Genomic DNA, 15,859 nt, shown 5'->3' with positions numbered 1-15,859 from the left:
TCCAAACAAGCAGGAGGTTCTTCTGCACAACACACAGTTCAGCAGAGGAACTCATTGCCCTCGGAGCTTGTGGGTGTCCAAAGCCTATGTGCATTCAGAAAGCTTTTAGAAAAATCGATGGAAGAAACTCAGCAAAAGGGTATCGAAGGCAACTGTTCAACCTTAGGCTGAGGAGGGTCTTGGGGGAGGATGTTTTGGGGATGGGTCATTGCATCCTTCCTGTGTTCCTATATCCTCCAAGCTAGGCTACGAAGTCAGCCGGCATTTGGGTCCGAACTGGGTGTTCCGATAGGGATTTTTCTCTTCCCTGCCCTTCCCAACGATGCCGCATAAGCGACTGTCGTCGTGTGTCTCTGGTGGAAATGGGTTACACCCGCATCTCACCGCTGTGCATCCCGTTGCTCTGGGGTGGGTGTCACTCTGTCAGTTCTTACCTCCGCACCTTCCTCCCTCGGTACGTGGGTGCTGAGAGTTACCAGTGCATAAAGGGATTTTACCATTTTGGGAGCGGTATCAAAACGAGCGAGGTCGATGGCAGCTGGTGACAGGGTTTGTAAATAAATGATCTGGCGCGGCAGGACTTTTTGGCACTGATGGTTATTTTGGCTTTCACCATCTAGGTACTGTGGTAAGATCTTCCCCCGCTCAGCAAACCTGACAAGGCACCTGCGGACACACACTGGAGAGCAGCCCTACAGGTGATGTTGCCCCCCAGCTACACCCCCTTCCCCAACACACTCCTCATTCACCACTCTGTTAATTTTTTCTCCTTTCTATAAAACTGTGCCAATGTAATACCGCAGTCCTGTAGCATTACATGCAGTGATTCATAGGATTGTATATATGCGTACCAGCCAAAAATAATCGGGCTTGGCAGCTTGAAGATAGACACTTAACTTATATTTAGATGTATGCTGGCAAATGAGTGCTCTGATTTGCAGTGTTGGTTAACACTCACGTTAACCGTTCATCTCAAGGACAGCTGAAGGTGCTGAATGTCTCTGAAAACGGGGCTGGGTTGAAGGGCTTGCTGGTAAGTTATCTGCTGGCTTTTCTTTTCCCAATGCGTATCAGAGGTGCCTGGAGCAGCGGATCAAAAAACAACAGAAAAGCAGAGCCCCGTAGCGTGTCTGCTTTAAAATCTAAGTTAGGGAGTGTCCTACCTTCAATCGCAAAGTTTGAGAAGAGCGATCAGAGAGGGGAAGTCACAGACTGCCTCCCGTGTGCAGGCGGGCGTGCAAGGTCAAAGATCTGCTTTTTATCCTTCGGTCTGCCTCGTGTCCGTGCCAAGGGGCACGCTGCAAACCCGCCCCTCTCCCCCTGCCAACAACACCCTGCATGCCGGCACGGCGTTGCAGCCGGGGCGCACGCCGGCGCGGGGGCTCCTGAAGGGACGCCCATTCGAGGGAGAGGTTTAAATTTGAATAAAACGCACCCGGAAATGTATGTAAGTGTCTGTGGAGATACACGAAGGAACATTCCTCATGGAAGACCAAGTGGGAATTTTTTCCCCCCATATCTTCTCCAAGTGTTTTGCAGGCCATTTCAAAAAAATGGGCAAAAAATACGCTTTGGTTGGTTTCTTGTTAGTTTAGGTACAGGTAAGAGCAGAACCGAGTGAATGATGAATCGAGAGCTCGCGGGGAATCGAGCCTTGTGTTTTCCATAGTGGGAGTAAGTGCTTTGCGCGTTGTCAAACGATAGTAACAATTCCAGCAGTTTCGGTTTTGGTAGCTAAAATGATGGTATTTCCATGCAGTCGTAAGTTCACAACAAAGCCACTGCAATAGTCATTATCGAAAGAGAAACCCAAACGAGTTGACGAGCAGCAAAGGGCCATGTGGTCAAATACATCTCATTTTTACGCTAAGAAGCTACTCTCTCCCACATTGTAGTCCCTGGTACATATGGAGTCAAATTTTTTTTTCCATACAGAGTCATACAGAATTTTGAGCGTAGACATTAGGTAAATTAAAAATACCCCCCCCCTCTCCAAAGCAGACATATATTTTGGAACCATTCCCCGTTCTGGTTTTTTCAGTTGCGTTATTTGATCCGCCGTGAATGAACGCTGTGTATTCACCATACGCCCCGTCTGACTGAAATGCTTGCTCCCGATTATTCAGAGGTTGTTAGTTCAGTTTTCTTCCAAAAAAGGAGACTTGCAACTTAACAAAGGTTAGGAAAATAAAGATTTATTTGATCTGGTCTTCTCCCAGAAAATGGCCTGTGTGGTTTTTTTGTAATAGAGGTTTGACTTCTGGACAGTGTTGCATTCTAACAGCACTCCTGAGAGTTAGCGCGACGTTTACAGAAGAGCTTAATTATCATTGATTTTCTTTCGCTCTCGGAGAGCTGAGGTTTCCAACTTTCGCAGCCAGAATTGTTTGGGAAGCTCGGTTTTTAAGAGCCGGCTTCGTGCAGGTAAAAGGAGGTTGCTGCCTTTTCTGTGTTTTACCAACGTCTGTCCTGTGACTTCTCTTTTGGTTGTTTAAATGTTCTTCTTTTGACCCTGTCAGTGTTATATATTCATCCAAATACAAATTAAAATGTTCTTAAAGCTGACACAAACTGACCGAATGCCCAAGTGTAGGTCAAAAAGCAGCAGGGCAGAGCATGGGGTGCTTTGGTTTGGGTTCCCGATGGTCACCGATAAGTGATGTGGTTTTTACCAAGTCGCTGAAACTTCCCAGGTGTCTGTTTAATTATGCATAAAGTAGGAATTAATAGCGTAGGGGCAATAAGGAGGCAAATGAATTCTTTTTATAAAGGAGAAGTGCTTCATGTTTTTTGAAGAGTCAGAAATCCCTGGTAATGCTCTTTACTTCCTAAAGATGGGTTTGAAAAGACTCAAAGACAAGATGCTATGCGGTGAAGCTCAGCACACTTCACTCTTCTTCTCCGGTAGGAAGGACTATCAGACTTAATTGTTTCTTTCTGAGAAATGCCCAATAAGTTGGGCTTGTAAAGTCATGTCGGACTTTACCTGGAAACTCAGGTCCTAAAAAAATGGGACTGTGTTGTTGTTCTGAGCTTACCAAGCAAAATCCAGAGGCAATTTTTAGTGAAGCTCCTTACGCTCGGAGCACGTGAACATCATGGTGCATCGTAGTTGTTTTCATTCTCTGGAATCACAGAACCACATAGCATACGTAAAGCCCAGACTGGCCACAACGAAAAGCTATTTGATTCAGCAAGGCTTTATTTTCTTCTTTCAAATGGCCATCGCCTCCAGGATGCCTCTGACCGATTCTTGAATTACTCCCAGTCCTGAAGCGTTGCTGTGAGGCTGCGACGCCTCCTATAAAGATGTGCTTCCTGACGTCTGTTTTGAATTTGTTTTTCTTTAATTTCCTTTTAGGCCCCCGTGTCCCGTTATCTGCATTAAGCTGAAGCTAACAGCCAAAGCTGACGTCTACCACGTCACTTAAGATTGCACATAGTTCAAGAAAAAACTCATCTCTCTCTTTTTCCTTTTTTAAATGTAGCCTAAATTCATCCCTGGCCTGAATGTGCTTGAGCTTAAGGCGTTACTCAGCGGAGGAGTAGCTGTCCCTGCGCTCCCTGCTTTCGTACTGCCATTCTGTCTTTAAGCTCACATCAATCAACCAAAACGTACAATTTTGCAAGCACTGTTGAACCCTCACCCAGCGTGGTACCAGGCGCCTCGCTGTCCCATTTCAGCGTTACCAAGCTGTCGTAGCCGTACAGCGATTACCTCGGTTACTCCTCCTCACCGTCCTGAGGTTGCTGTCTGGTTTTCCCCTTCCAGCTCCCTGGAGCCCTGAGGATCGCCTGCCCTTCCTCAGCGCACCCGGGTCCCAGCCTGGGCTCGCTCTTGGCTATCCTTCACTCCCACTTTCTATTTTTTCAGCCCGTTGGTGTGTTACTTTAAACTGATAAGGAAGAAACTTTACTAGCGTTTATCAAGTGTGTTTGCAAAGCAAATACAGCTTCTTTTGAGTTTTATTCTTCTCCTGCCTCTGTGTTCACCTCTTCCCTGAATTTAAGCTGGTTCCTCTGTCTGGGTCATTTATTTAGATTAAAACCAGCAGAGATCCAAGCACCGAGCCCTCTGGGACCACAAATAATACAGCACGCCTCCCTCACCCCTTTGCTTTCAGACATCAGCTATTGCTCCTTTCCAATGCCCCTCTGTTTTCCATTTTTTTTAACAAGCTCTTTATCCTTTCTCCATCCCCTAACCTGGATCCACATAGCTCATAGTTAGAGCGAGGACCTGTCAAAGGGAACCTTTCAAAGACTTCCTGAACATCTAAATAAATCGATGTACGGGAGGCCAGATCGTTCTTGCCTTACGCATGCGAGCGCTCCCTTTGAAGTCATGGGAACAGCTCGCGTGAGTGATGCAGGCGGGACCCGGCGTGGGTACCTGGGGCGGCCCCGAGCAGCCCCGGTGCCCTGTCGTGCCAGGCGCGGGGAGCGCGAATAAAGGAGAGTTTGGCTTGGAAGGGCACAGAGCTGGGGGGCACGGGCGGGGGGTGAAGGCCGTGGGCATCAGCAGAGGCGAGGAGGGGGCTGCTGGCACAGCACGAGTAGGGCTGGGCTGGGCAAAAGTGCTTACAGGAGCCCTGTGGAATAACAGGGAGCTCGGGGGATCGCCTGCTTTGGCCGCTGCCTTTTTCTGAAGTGCTGAACAGTAGAGGCCGCTGAAGCCTGGCAGCTCCTGAAAGCAGATTCGTGGGTTGCTAGCAGATAGGAGGAGAACAAGAGCTGGAAATCTGTGCGTGTTTAACTTTCCGTAGATGAACTGTGCTTGTCCTTGCTGATGTTCAAATAACGGCTTGTTTTCTTTAGTTGTTCAATCCCTGTTTTTTGAAAAAACGGAAAAGAAAAACTTTTGAAGTCTGAGAAAACTGTGGTTTAAAAAGAGATTTTTGCATTCTTCTTAGGTTAATCATAATAAAGGTTCATTATTTGAAATATCTTTATTGGGTTTGGTGATTTCAACAGTAGGAAATTTGGAAGTGGACGTGGAGTCCGTAAACATTCAGCGCGAGAGAGTGTTTCATAAATGTATCTCTGCTGTTTCCAAAAATAATACCCATTTAGTTTTAGAGACCAAATAAAAATCACAGCTGTAGCACATCTGGAAATCGTGCGCGTCTTTCACGACGTAGATTTTTACACTTGCACCTCCTCCCCGCATTGGAACCTGTTGTGTTTGTAGGCAGCGATACTGCGTCCTCAGTGTCAAGGCAAACCCGGTTTCGTACTTGAATGCCCCAGGCAGGAGATGGGCTCTGGGTGCCCTCCTCCCGTGCGGAACCAAGGGCATTCCTAACTCGTGCCCAAACGCACCACCACCTCCGTGCCTTGTCAAGAGTAGCTCGGCTTGGTGGGACAGACTTGGCTCTCAGTTGGAGGAGCACGAAGTGGTTCTGCTAAGCAAGCGGGTTTGTTCTGGAATTATGGGGGGGCTTAAGAACAGTTTTGATTTTGTCCCATAAGCGTACAGGATTTGCGGAAGTCTGTAGCGGAGAAAGGATTCTACGTCTCATGGGCTTGGGAAGCAGAGCCGTGAGGAAAGCAGCTTTGTTGAGGTACAAATGACGTATTTAAAGGGAGATCTAATGAGGGATTCAGGCGGATTCAAAGAGGAATTAGATTTTCTGTAGCTTTAGTACCAAAACACTTCACTGTGGCTCGAAGCTGCCCTCTTCAGTATATCGGCTGCCTTCTTGTTCCGCGCTGGAAGAGAAGCCGAGGGCCATGGTTTAGCAAAGCCTTGTTTTTATTCAGAGGGAATCTGAATCCAGAGTGGGGGGGGTGGCAACTTTGAACAAGCTTCCAACCCATCTACCATGGGTCCTGCAGAGGTTTGTTTCAAAGAGGGAACATTTCTTTGCTCAGCAGTTTCCCTAAACATTCTGGCTTGGCTCCTTACCTTCCATGTTTTTGCATCATAAACCAGATATTCGCTCCATAGGAGTAAATCTTATCCTGTTTGGAAACTACGGTGTATTTCTTGGGAGCTATTGTACTGTAATAATAACCATAATTACCTTTAAAGGCATGCTGCACTGCCTACATCTTGAGTTCTGTAAGGAATTTCACAAATAAATCTGGAGTTTTCTCTATGTCCAGATAACTGTGTTGTGTACGGATAAGCTGGCTAATAACTATTTTATACGTTGAACCTCCCTTCTTTCTTCTCCCTCTGTCTTTCTCCTCCCTCCACAGCCATATTTCACTTTCTTCCCCTACAAAATGAGAAAGGCGGAAGAAATAAATTCACCTTTCTTATTTTTATGTTCATGCGTGGAAAAGTAATTATTTTGTTTAAAATTCTTACTTGTTTGGACAACTCACTTCTTAATTAATCCTAATCCTTTCTTTGTGCTCCTTGAGTAACAATAATATCAGATTTGTCTGGAATGATTAATGCCTTGTGCTTCCCAGGTCCACAGCTGAGTAAAGATTTATAGACCAACATTTTCTGGTTTTCTGATAGTCAGATTTTTCTTTTTCTTTTTTTTTTTTTTCCCCCCCTCACGTTGCACTCTGTGGCATTTGCTTCTATTTTTCAGGTGTAAATACTGTGACAGGTCATTCAGCATTTCCTCCAACCTCCAGCGGCACGTTCGAAACATCCATAACAAGGAGAAGCCATTCAAATGTCACCTGTGTAACCGATGCTTTGGGCAGCAGACCAACTTGGACCGACACCTGAAGAAACACGAACACGAGAATGTTCCAGGTAGGAACGGGCATGGCTGGCTGGTTCTGCTGGGGCACTGGAGGGAGAAGACACCGTGGCCTGGTCTCTCCGGTCCTTGGGAAGCCTTTTCGGAAAGCACTGTTCCTTAAGGCTGAATGGCATTAGATAGCAAAACCCAAACGCCAGCTCCTCACGCAGCCAAAGATGCGTTTATCCACAGCAAGGGTAACACGCGCGCAGTACCCGGCTCTGCCAAGCTCTTCTTGTCAGGGATTACATGGGCCCTTTGGCAATCCATGGAATAGCGAAGGTGATACCGACCGCTGGGGACTCCATCCAGGGAGCGTAACCTCCCACTGCAAGATCTCCCGGTGGGCATGTCGAGCTCTGCCACAGGTTTTCAACCTGCAATGCGTTTGTAGGTGTGTGTGAGGCTCAAGAGGATAAACAGACTTTGCCTTAAGATAAAAACTGCAGGGAGAAATTCCCATGCTGAAGCCAAGTGGGTGATTTCCCAGCCTAGGAAAAAAAAAAAATTATTGGGAAGTTATAGGCAAACAGCTATGCAGTGGATAGTGGTTCTTAAATTGAATATACTGTCTGTAAATGCTAAATATCACTTACACTCCTCTCTGTAGCTCAAGCCTGGAAAGCATGAGCTTCCTTTGGCAGCTTTGGTCTGAGATGTCTCTTAAATGTTAAATCACTAATATATAGCGAGAGGATTGTTGTGCGATGTTCCTCCTTTATTTCTCCTGTTAATAATAACTTTGGCAAGCTCTGATTGTTTCTCCTGTTCTCTTTTCTCGTTTCTCTCGCCCAGTGAGCCAGCACTCTGGAGTCATTACAAACCACCTTGGGACCAGTGCCTCTTCCCCAAACTCGGAATCAGACAACCATGCACTTTTAGATGAAAAAGAGGATTCGTATTTCTCTGAAATCAGAAATTTTATTGCAAATAGTGAGATGAATCAAGCGTCAACTTTAGCAGATAAAAGGTAGACAAGCAAATAAGGTTATCTGGTGACATGTGTTGTTAATGCGGTCAGTCAGCCTCCGTCCTGCAGTATTTGATTTAAAACGCTCAAAAGAGAGAAGTGTAGCAGTTTGGAAGGAAAGTACGTTCACCTCCAAGCTCTAAGCCCGGTGTTAAGCCTTTTCAGACACTGACTTAAGTCAGGAGGGCTGACACCAGGGAGCCGTGAGCAGTTGGAGACGTGGCTGCAACCGGTGGGAGCAACCAGCGGAGCAATTTCAAGTGAAGTTGGGCTACGAGAGGGGAGGCCACCTGCCTGCTGCCGTTGGCTCCAGCACACCGGTTGTGAGAAAACACAACTTCTTCCTTAGCTAAAAATGGGATTGTTGAGCCGTTACCTTCTGCCGCGAAACCGCGAGGCCTGTTCCATCAGAGTACTGGTTTAGGAAACCGGAGGCGCCTGCTTTTCTAGTCTGTTAGTTCATTTCCAATCGGTCCGTATCACAGGCCTAATTTTGACTGAGTGATATTTCACCCGCTGCTATCCTGTTTTCACAAATAGCTATTTAATGCTGATACTAAGGTTTAAGTCCAAAATGTAAGTATGAGAAATCCATGCGATGGTGTGATCCACGCAAAGAACAGTAAGAGTGTAGAACACGCGGACATAGCATTTCTGGTGAGGATGTTAATCTCATTTTATGTCACTTGGTGGCATCCTGTTGGGTTCCAAGTCCATAGCACTGGTGATCCCACTCTCGTTCTCTTACCGTAATGTAAACCCGCTGGTTTTGCGGAGTCCGCTAGGTCCATACGGGCGTGGATAGCCAAAGTCACACGAGGGAGGATTTAGGCTGGCTGTTAGACTACACCGTGAGGAAGCTTCCTCCTTCTGGTTGCTCAAAGGGAGGCTGTTGGAATACGGAGGCACAGAGGAGGAGGAGGAAAGCCACTTGTCCCACAGATGTTATATTTTAAGAGATGGAAAACCATCATTTAAATCCAGACTAGACAAAATTATAGTCTGAAAAGCATTGGGGTTGGTATATGCTTGACATGCTTATTAGCCCTTAAGACACTGTGAAGGCTGATTTTTAAATGCCTGAAACATGTCGGTTTCCCTTTTCCTTGCAGTTTAAGTACGTGTATGTACACAAATACATCTCTATATTCGTACATATGTATAAAATTATCAGTGTCTTGCATGACAGTGAAAATGCATGACTTACGCATTTGGCATCCTTTCTTTTTTTCTTTTCTTTCTTCTTCCCCTCCTTGACCAAATATTTCAGGCCAGAAATCCAGGATATTGATGGCAATTCCCAGTGTCACGGATTAGCAAATGAGAAAACAGAAGATGTGGATGACGAAGATGAAGAACTGGAAGAGGAAGATGACGACAGCCTGACGGGGAAGTCACAGGATGAAACGGTATCACCCACCGCAGAGCCCCGAGGAGCATTTGAGGATGAAGAAGATGAAGAGCCCACATCTCTCACCATGAGCTTTGACCACACCCGAAGGTGAGGTGGGCCATTCCCTTTGCAAAGTCAGACGGGGCTCAGGCTTCTGGCCCCGTGTCAGTGGTAGATTGTGAGTGCTGCTGTTTTATTTTTCAAGCCATATGTCACGCCTCCAGTTTGATTTAAGCATTCACTTGAGAGATTCCATTTTCACCATGGTGGGGGACATGAAACAAGTGGACTGCAAGGAGAATCTGTGATAAGGTGTATGCCCAAGAATTGAGAAGTTCGTGTCAGGAGAACAGAAAAGCGCATTTTCAGGGTACCGCAGTTCAGCGGACAATGTCTTGCTCTCTCAAACACTGGTCAGAGCGAAGGAAGAGGCGTACGTACGCAGGCCCTTTCGTGCTGCTCTGCCCATTTTAGTTGTAGCAAAATGTTGTTGACTTCAAGTGGAGTTCTCAGAGCTCTGGGAAAAAGTGAAGCTTTTTTTTTTTTCCCCTCAAGTTCAAGCCGTGTCGAGACACCTTTAAAATTAAAGTTTGTTGCACATAGCATAGGCACAGCTTTCTCTTTGCCTCAGTTTCCCAACTGGTATTCGTAATAGATGTCACATGATGCAAAGTAGTATCTTAATTGGTTTGGGTGCATCACTATTTTCATTGCAACTCAAAGAAAGCGCAGTGGTGTTCTTCAGACATCGATCCAGGCTCAAACGTTTTGAGGAGTGCAATTGCACACCTCCCCACAGAAGACCAAAGTGAACTGTAGCCGCGCTGAGCCACAAATATCTGTAGGACTAATGCTCGTTTGTGCATAGCCACGCTCTCCACTTTTTCTTTGCTCCTTGCATTTTGTGTCGTTTTCGTGTGTGTCTGTCTGTCTGTCAGTTCACGCATGTGGCTTGTGAGACCCCCATGGGATGTGCATGCAGGCACTGGGTTAGCAACACTCACATTGGCTAGATGTGAACGGTGAGACGAGCTAACAACAGGTCAACCCCTTCCCCTGGTCATTGGTACAGGTGTATTGAGGAGGACGAAGCCGGCTTGTTAGATTTGGAGCAGATGCCGAATTTTGGGAAGGGGCTGGATCTTCGCAAAGCAGCCGAGGAAGCATTTGAAGTTAAAGATGTGTTTAATTCCACCTTAGACTCTGAGACAATAAAACAGACTCTGTACAGGCAGGCTAAAAACCAGGTAGGTATATGACAGAACGTTTTATCTAGCTTGCCGCCAGCACGTACCATAGGGTTAGCAAGCAGCTGGCCTCTTTTAGCAAGGGTTTATTTTCCCCTTCCAGTGAGCAGGAATTCCAACTGTAATGGGTGAATGTACGTGACCCGTGTCTTGCTGCAACTGTACTGAGATAGAGGAGAAATGGAGCGGGCATCCGTTTTAGGTCACCAGATCAATTTATCCTTTAGCCATGCTTACAGAGAAGGGGAGAGGCATCTGTCTGTTTTTATCTGTCTGTATAAATGTTTTTGTAACATTTATTTATACTTTGGGATGGGTCTTCAGTTGGTATACACTAAGAAACTGGAGGTTTGGTCTGCAGAAACAGTGACAAAGGTATCATAGAATTATAGAATCCTGGAATGTTTTGGGTTGGAAGGGACCCCTAGAGGTCACCCAGCCCAACCCCCCTGCAGGAGCAGGGACACCTTTAACCAGACCAGGTTGCTCACAGCCCCGGCCAACCTGGCCTGGAATGTTCCCAGGGATAGGGCCTCCACCCACCTCTCTGGGCAACCCCTGCCAGTGTATCCTTGGGTTTGATGATGAAGGGTCTAATAGACAGTAGTATTTGCAGGACCTGCAACCCAGCAGGTCTAGAGGGCTTCCTCATTTGCCTCCCCCATTTCTGAACACAACACATAAAATAGAAATCTGCCCTGCGAGCTAGACCAGCTCAGACCTCAAAATGACATCTCAGCACCTATGGGAGTTTTTGAGAAAAATCTGGAGGTGTGGGGTGGATCCATTTGTGCTTTCTGCTTTTTCATGAAACCGCAAACCCCAGTCTAGCTTCACAAAGTTCATATCCTGATCCCTACAAAAGGATTCTCACAAAAGAACTGTTCGGTGAAGTTACGTGACTGGACTGGACTGGAGGAGCCTACTCAACCCTTCATGGGGGATGCGTAGAGCTGTTGTCTTGGAGTCCCTTTCTAACCATCAAGCAACAGAACTTGTCACGCAGCCCAGCCAAGCGGTAGCTTAATGCAGTTGCCAAGCAGAGCATGATTTTTGATTTGTCGTCCCCCAAAACTTGTGAAATTATTGTCCTCCTTCGTTGTAGGTACTGAAGCTGGGGAAGGTCTGCTTGAATGTAGGACACAGCTTTTTTTCTGGGTGAAACTAATTTAAACACAAGCCACTTGCCTGACTCATGTGTGTCCTGTTACTAATATGCCAGATGTACTAACGATTTAGGAACGGCTTGCTCTCTTAGAATTTGTACTACATGGGTAGGTCTAGCCTGTGCTTGGATGGGGTGCGGGGGGTATTTTTGGTTTTTGAACCAATTCTATAGTGTAGGAGATGCAGGAGATGCACTTAAATCATGATAAGTAACTTAAATAATTGGAACCATCCCTTGTGCAGGAAGCGCAATAGCAAAGCCACCTCGGTGCGAGCAGCGCAGCGCTCCTTGGCGGCTGGCTGCCTTTTAAGCAGTTCTAGAGGCGTGCGTGTCCCCAACACTACGAGGCTGTGCCTCTTCAGCGCACACCTACCACGGGGGAATGTGGGGACTCAACAGGTAGATCTGGAGAGGCTGAGGCTGGATAACTGGTCAGTGTTGTCACCATTACAGTGGCATTACCAAGGGTCCCTCTGTACCGAGGGTTGTACCGGTGGTCCCAGGTAACGTGTGGTCTTTGTCCATTGCCCTGCAAAGGACTGGGGGTGGGTGGGTGCAGCCTCCGTGTGAAGGAGAGGTGCGAGAACGCTAATGGCCACAGTTCCATTGCAAAGTAGGAGCATGCGTTACACCAGCTAACGTAGACCAGGGAGGCTGGGGACCATGTCCTCCTCTGTTCCAGATCACGGCTGGCAGTTACGTTGGCGTTCACCTCCAGATGTGAGGTTATCGTCCACCTAAGCCTTCACATCACTTGTGTGGGCTGTGCAAGGACACAGAGGTGTGCGAGACAAGTAGTGTTGGAAGAGGGAGAGCATCTGGGTCACAAAGATGCAAGCAGATTGTGGTAGAGAAAACAGAAGTCTCCGTGCATTTTTCTCAGCAGACACTTTTAACCATTTTGCCACCGCAGAATGTCCACCCCAACAAGAACATACGAGCACGCTGGTAATGCCAGCGAGCATTTCATGCCTGTGTTCCTAAATACCTGCGTGCGGGTTTCTATGGGTGCCAGCAAGCTCGGGCCAAGCAGTGAGCCAAGGTTATCCTGCTGCCCGCCGCGGCCCGTCGGGTTACAGCTGGCGTGGGTGTTGCTACGCCATTTCTGTGGCCCTGGCCTGACGTAGTCGCTTGCCTGTTTGTAGGTGTGCTTTTTTAAAGAACAGAACAAATTGGCATTCTGCACGTAGCTGCTTTCCCCCGAGAGCAGAGGCTAGAAGCAAGCGTGTGGGCTCGCGTCCAAGGGCAGAGCTGGTGCAGACTGGGTTTGGTCCTATAAAAGCTGATGGGCACGATGGCCGCTCCTGGCTGAGCCTACAACTGCCTGTAACCTCTGCGGCAGATCTGAGCGGTCGGAGTGACGGGTGTCCTCCTAGCGTGTGGATGTAAATTGGGCCTGCTGGCCAGGTTCGCAGCCCAGGCCAAGGGATGCTGGCAGCCCTCTGTTCCCCGTGTGGTTAGGTGGTGCTGTGCTTCACAGGGTTTGTTACAGCCTGTCCTGTCTGGGTGTTCACACGTGTCCTCTGCATTACTCTTCTCTCCTCCAGGCTTATGCAATGATGCTGTCCCTGTCTGAGAACGCTCCCCTCCACGCGTCCTCCCAGAACTCTCTGGGTGCTTGGTTGGACATGGCAGGAGCAGCTTCAGAGTCGGGGACCTTTAACCCCATCAACCACCTCTGAGAGGTCAACAAGGCACTGGCCAGAGTCCAAGCGAGGAGGCAGTGGTGCTGCAATTACCCTAGCAAAAATCCTAGCAAGCAGAAGATGGATGAGAGGGCCTCAGGGAGTCGTCTGGACTTTTGGCTGAGAAGGAAACCTGTCGCATCCGACCTACAAGTCCTGCATTTTTGTCTATCCAGAGTTTTCATTTCTAATTTATCAGGATGAACCTCTCCAAAACTGGATAACCCGGATGCAGCCCTAGGATTTCACAGTCTATAGGAATAGCATGAGCAAGACACCAACTGCAACAGTGCAATCAGACATTGGCCCCTCTACCATAACAAAACTATCACTGAGCCAGTGAAGCCTGCGTATAAATGAAAGCTTGAAACCATTTGGTAGCACATCCTTTCAATTCCGCTGAATAGTGAAATGGTAAGGAAAGAGAGCCAGGCGTGACCAATCCCTGGTGCAATTCGGACAGAGTCACTGCAGTTCTACCCAGGAAGGGGAATCTTAACCCATTTAATTGACCCCCAAAAGAATTTGCAGTTCTGTGCTCCCACAGAAATGCCGTCCTACCCTGTGTTCCCGACAAAACACATCGGCACAGTGCAAAGCTGCTGCGTGTGAGGCCACGTTGCCTGCGGTCAGGATACGCTGTGTGCCGTGCCCCGGTCGAGAGATCTTCAGCCTGGAGCATTGCTGAGCTTGGGGTTGCTGATGTACCACGCGAATACGTGAGCCACGGCCATCGGCTGTGCCCTGGATGCCCTTGTGTCTGTGCCTACGCTGCTTTCCAGCTCTGCTCGTGCCTGCGAGCCCAGGCTGCCGCTTGGACTTGAAGCATCCAGAGTGTTTCAGAAGAAGCCGTGCTCAGCAAGTCTGCTGGCGAGGGGGCTGTGGCCCTCTGCCCTGCGCTGGCCTGGGTGTCCCGCGACCGAGCGGCTGAAAACACTTGGCCTTTCCCCCTCGGAGAGGTCCCGGGGCAAAGCCTTGCCTGGAGAGGTGCGGCTGTGCGTGAGAAAGCACGTGTGGTGGGCAAGCCTCGCCTTACGAAGGGCAATTAGACACATCTTCTAATTTATCTCCAGGGTTTTTTTGAGAGCGGCATCCTTTCGGTGTTGATGGTATCCAGGAGCTGTGGCAGAAATTTCTGACTTGTGCGGTTGTTTTGGTATGCTGGGTGGTTGCTTGTGCGTCGCACGCTGCTCCTTGGCCTATTACTTAAGTAGGAAGGTTAAAATGTCCTTGCTTCAGCAACCTCAGGGATGCAGCCCTTTATTCAAGCACATAACTAAGAATCAAATTGTCTCTCTGACTCTAAAATTGCTCGCAGTTATTTTATGAGTGATTTTAAATCGCTTCAAAGTCTCATCTTCTTTAATGACCCAAAGCAGCCTCCAGAAACACTGTGGTGTTCATGCTATTCTGCATTGCAATTACAATCTGCGGTGGGAGCGGTGGTTTTGCAGGTAAAGCCAAATTACAGAATAGTCAGGAAAGCCATTAGACCTTGCGAAGGATAACGTTGGCTACACAGGTGAAGTTTAGAACGTGCGTCCTGAGAATTTTCGCGTTACAGCATCAAAAAATTAGAAATGCCGAGGACTGGACTGCTGCTACCCCGGGTGAACACGCGCGCCTCTGCATCTCGCCCGTCGCGTCCCGCGCCAGCTGCCTGCTGGGGGTCTGGCAGTCTGGCTGCGTAAAGGTTGCCTTCAAAGCCTCTGAAGCCGAGGGGAACTTCTCCCATTCGTTTCGGCATATTTTAGTGCTGGGCATGCTTCTAGTAGGGATTTTATCAGGTAAGAACTGTTTGCAGAACTGGGCTGATGGCCGATTTCAGCGGAACAGCGCGCAGCCGCGGGCATATCTGCCTGGAAATACCTGACGTGCCCGCGTGGTGTGGGACGGAGCAGGCAGAGGCTGCTGTGCCGGTCCAGCGTGGGGAAGCGCAGCGGGGAAGCCTCATGCCAGCGTGCTGAAACAAAGGAAACAGCTACTCGGCTAAAGCGGAGGTGGTGGTAGGAGCGATGCCCTTGCAGTGCACTCTTTGCGCCCGGGAGCACACGTGAGGCCGGTTTTGGATAGCCCGGAGCCTCAGACTGTCCGTGGAGGAAAGCATCTAGGGTAGCTTTGGTACAGAAGGAACAAAAGGTAAATTAGCAGCATCAGCGTATTTTCCAAGAAAATTTTCCCTTCCTTTTTGGTTTTCCACAACACCCTGTGAAAGTGCCCAAGGCTCTGAGACCAACAGTCAGTGTACCCCGAACTGCTTCCTCTCTTTGCACAAAGCTCTTGGGTGAGCGGAGCCCCAGAGCTGGCCATGTCCCAAGAAACCCGTCCCTGCGCAGGCGATGGGCCCTTCCCGGCCCAGCACCTCTGCCTCCGCTGCTGCTGCAGCACAGCCCTGCCCAGGCGCTTGGCCTTTAAATTATTCCCACAGGGGCCAACGGAAAATAATAAAAGAATTGTTTCTTTTCCTGATGGAATTTATTTTAATCTGTACATAACTTGTAAGTTTTTGCTAATTCTTTTCTTATTTTATTTCTTCCTTAACAGTATTTTTTGCATTAGGTATCATTCTTGTGAAGAAATAATGTTAATATAAGTATGTAGTGAAGGACCAAAATTGTGTAATTAAGGTTGTATGTTGTATGATTGATAACCAGGGAGGAGGAAGATTCTGTCCATGTGCCAAACG

The 15,859-nt window shown here is 48.1% G+C and overlaps 1 protein-coding gene across 1 annotated transcript in view; it reads left to right on the top strand.

The window, feature by feature from the left end:
- PRDM16 (PR/SET domain 16) overlaps window positions 1-13,170 on the top strand; it is a 238,773-nt gene extending 225,603 nt beyond the window's left edge. Inside the window, exons 11-16 of the mRNA XM_009642224.1 lie at window positions 621-698; window positions 6,552-6,721; window positions 7,506-7,680; window positions 8,951-9,181; window positions 10,146-10,320; window positions 13,036-13,170. Of these exons, the coding sequence (XP_009640519.1) occupies window positions 621-698; window positions 6,552-6,721; window positions 7,506-7,680; window positions 8,951-9,181; window positions 10,146-10,320; window positions 13,036-13,170 (964 nt within the window). The remainder of the gene's footprint in view (window positions 1-620; window positions 699-6,551; window positions 6,722-7,505; window positions 7,681-8,950; window positions 9,182-10,145; window positions 10,321-13,035) is intronic.
- The last annotated feature ends 2,689 nt before the right edge of the window (window positions 13,171-15,859 follow it).

This window comes from Egretta garzetta, unplaced genomic scaffold (genome assembly GCF_000687185.1).
Source record: "Egretta garzetta isolate BGI_Z169 unplaced genomic scaffold, ASM68718v1 scaffold737, whole genome shotgun sequence".
In the NCBI taxonomy this organism is placed as follows: domain Eukaryota; kingdom Metazoa; phylum Chordata; class Aves; order Pelecaniformes; family Ardeidae; genus Egretta; species Egretta garzetta.
This window is presented reverse-complemented; position numbering and strand designations above follow the sequence as displayed.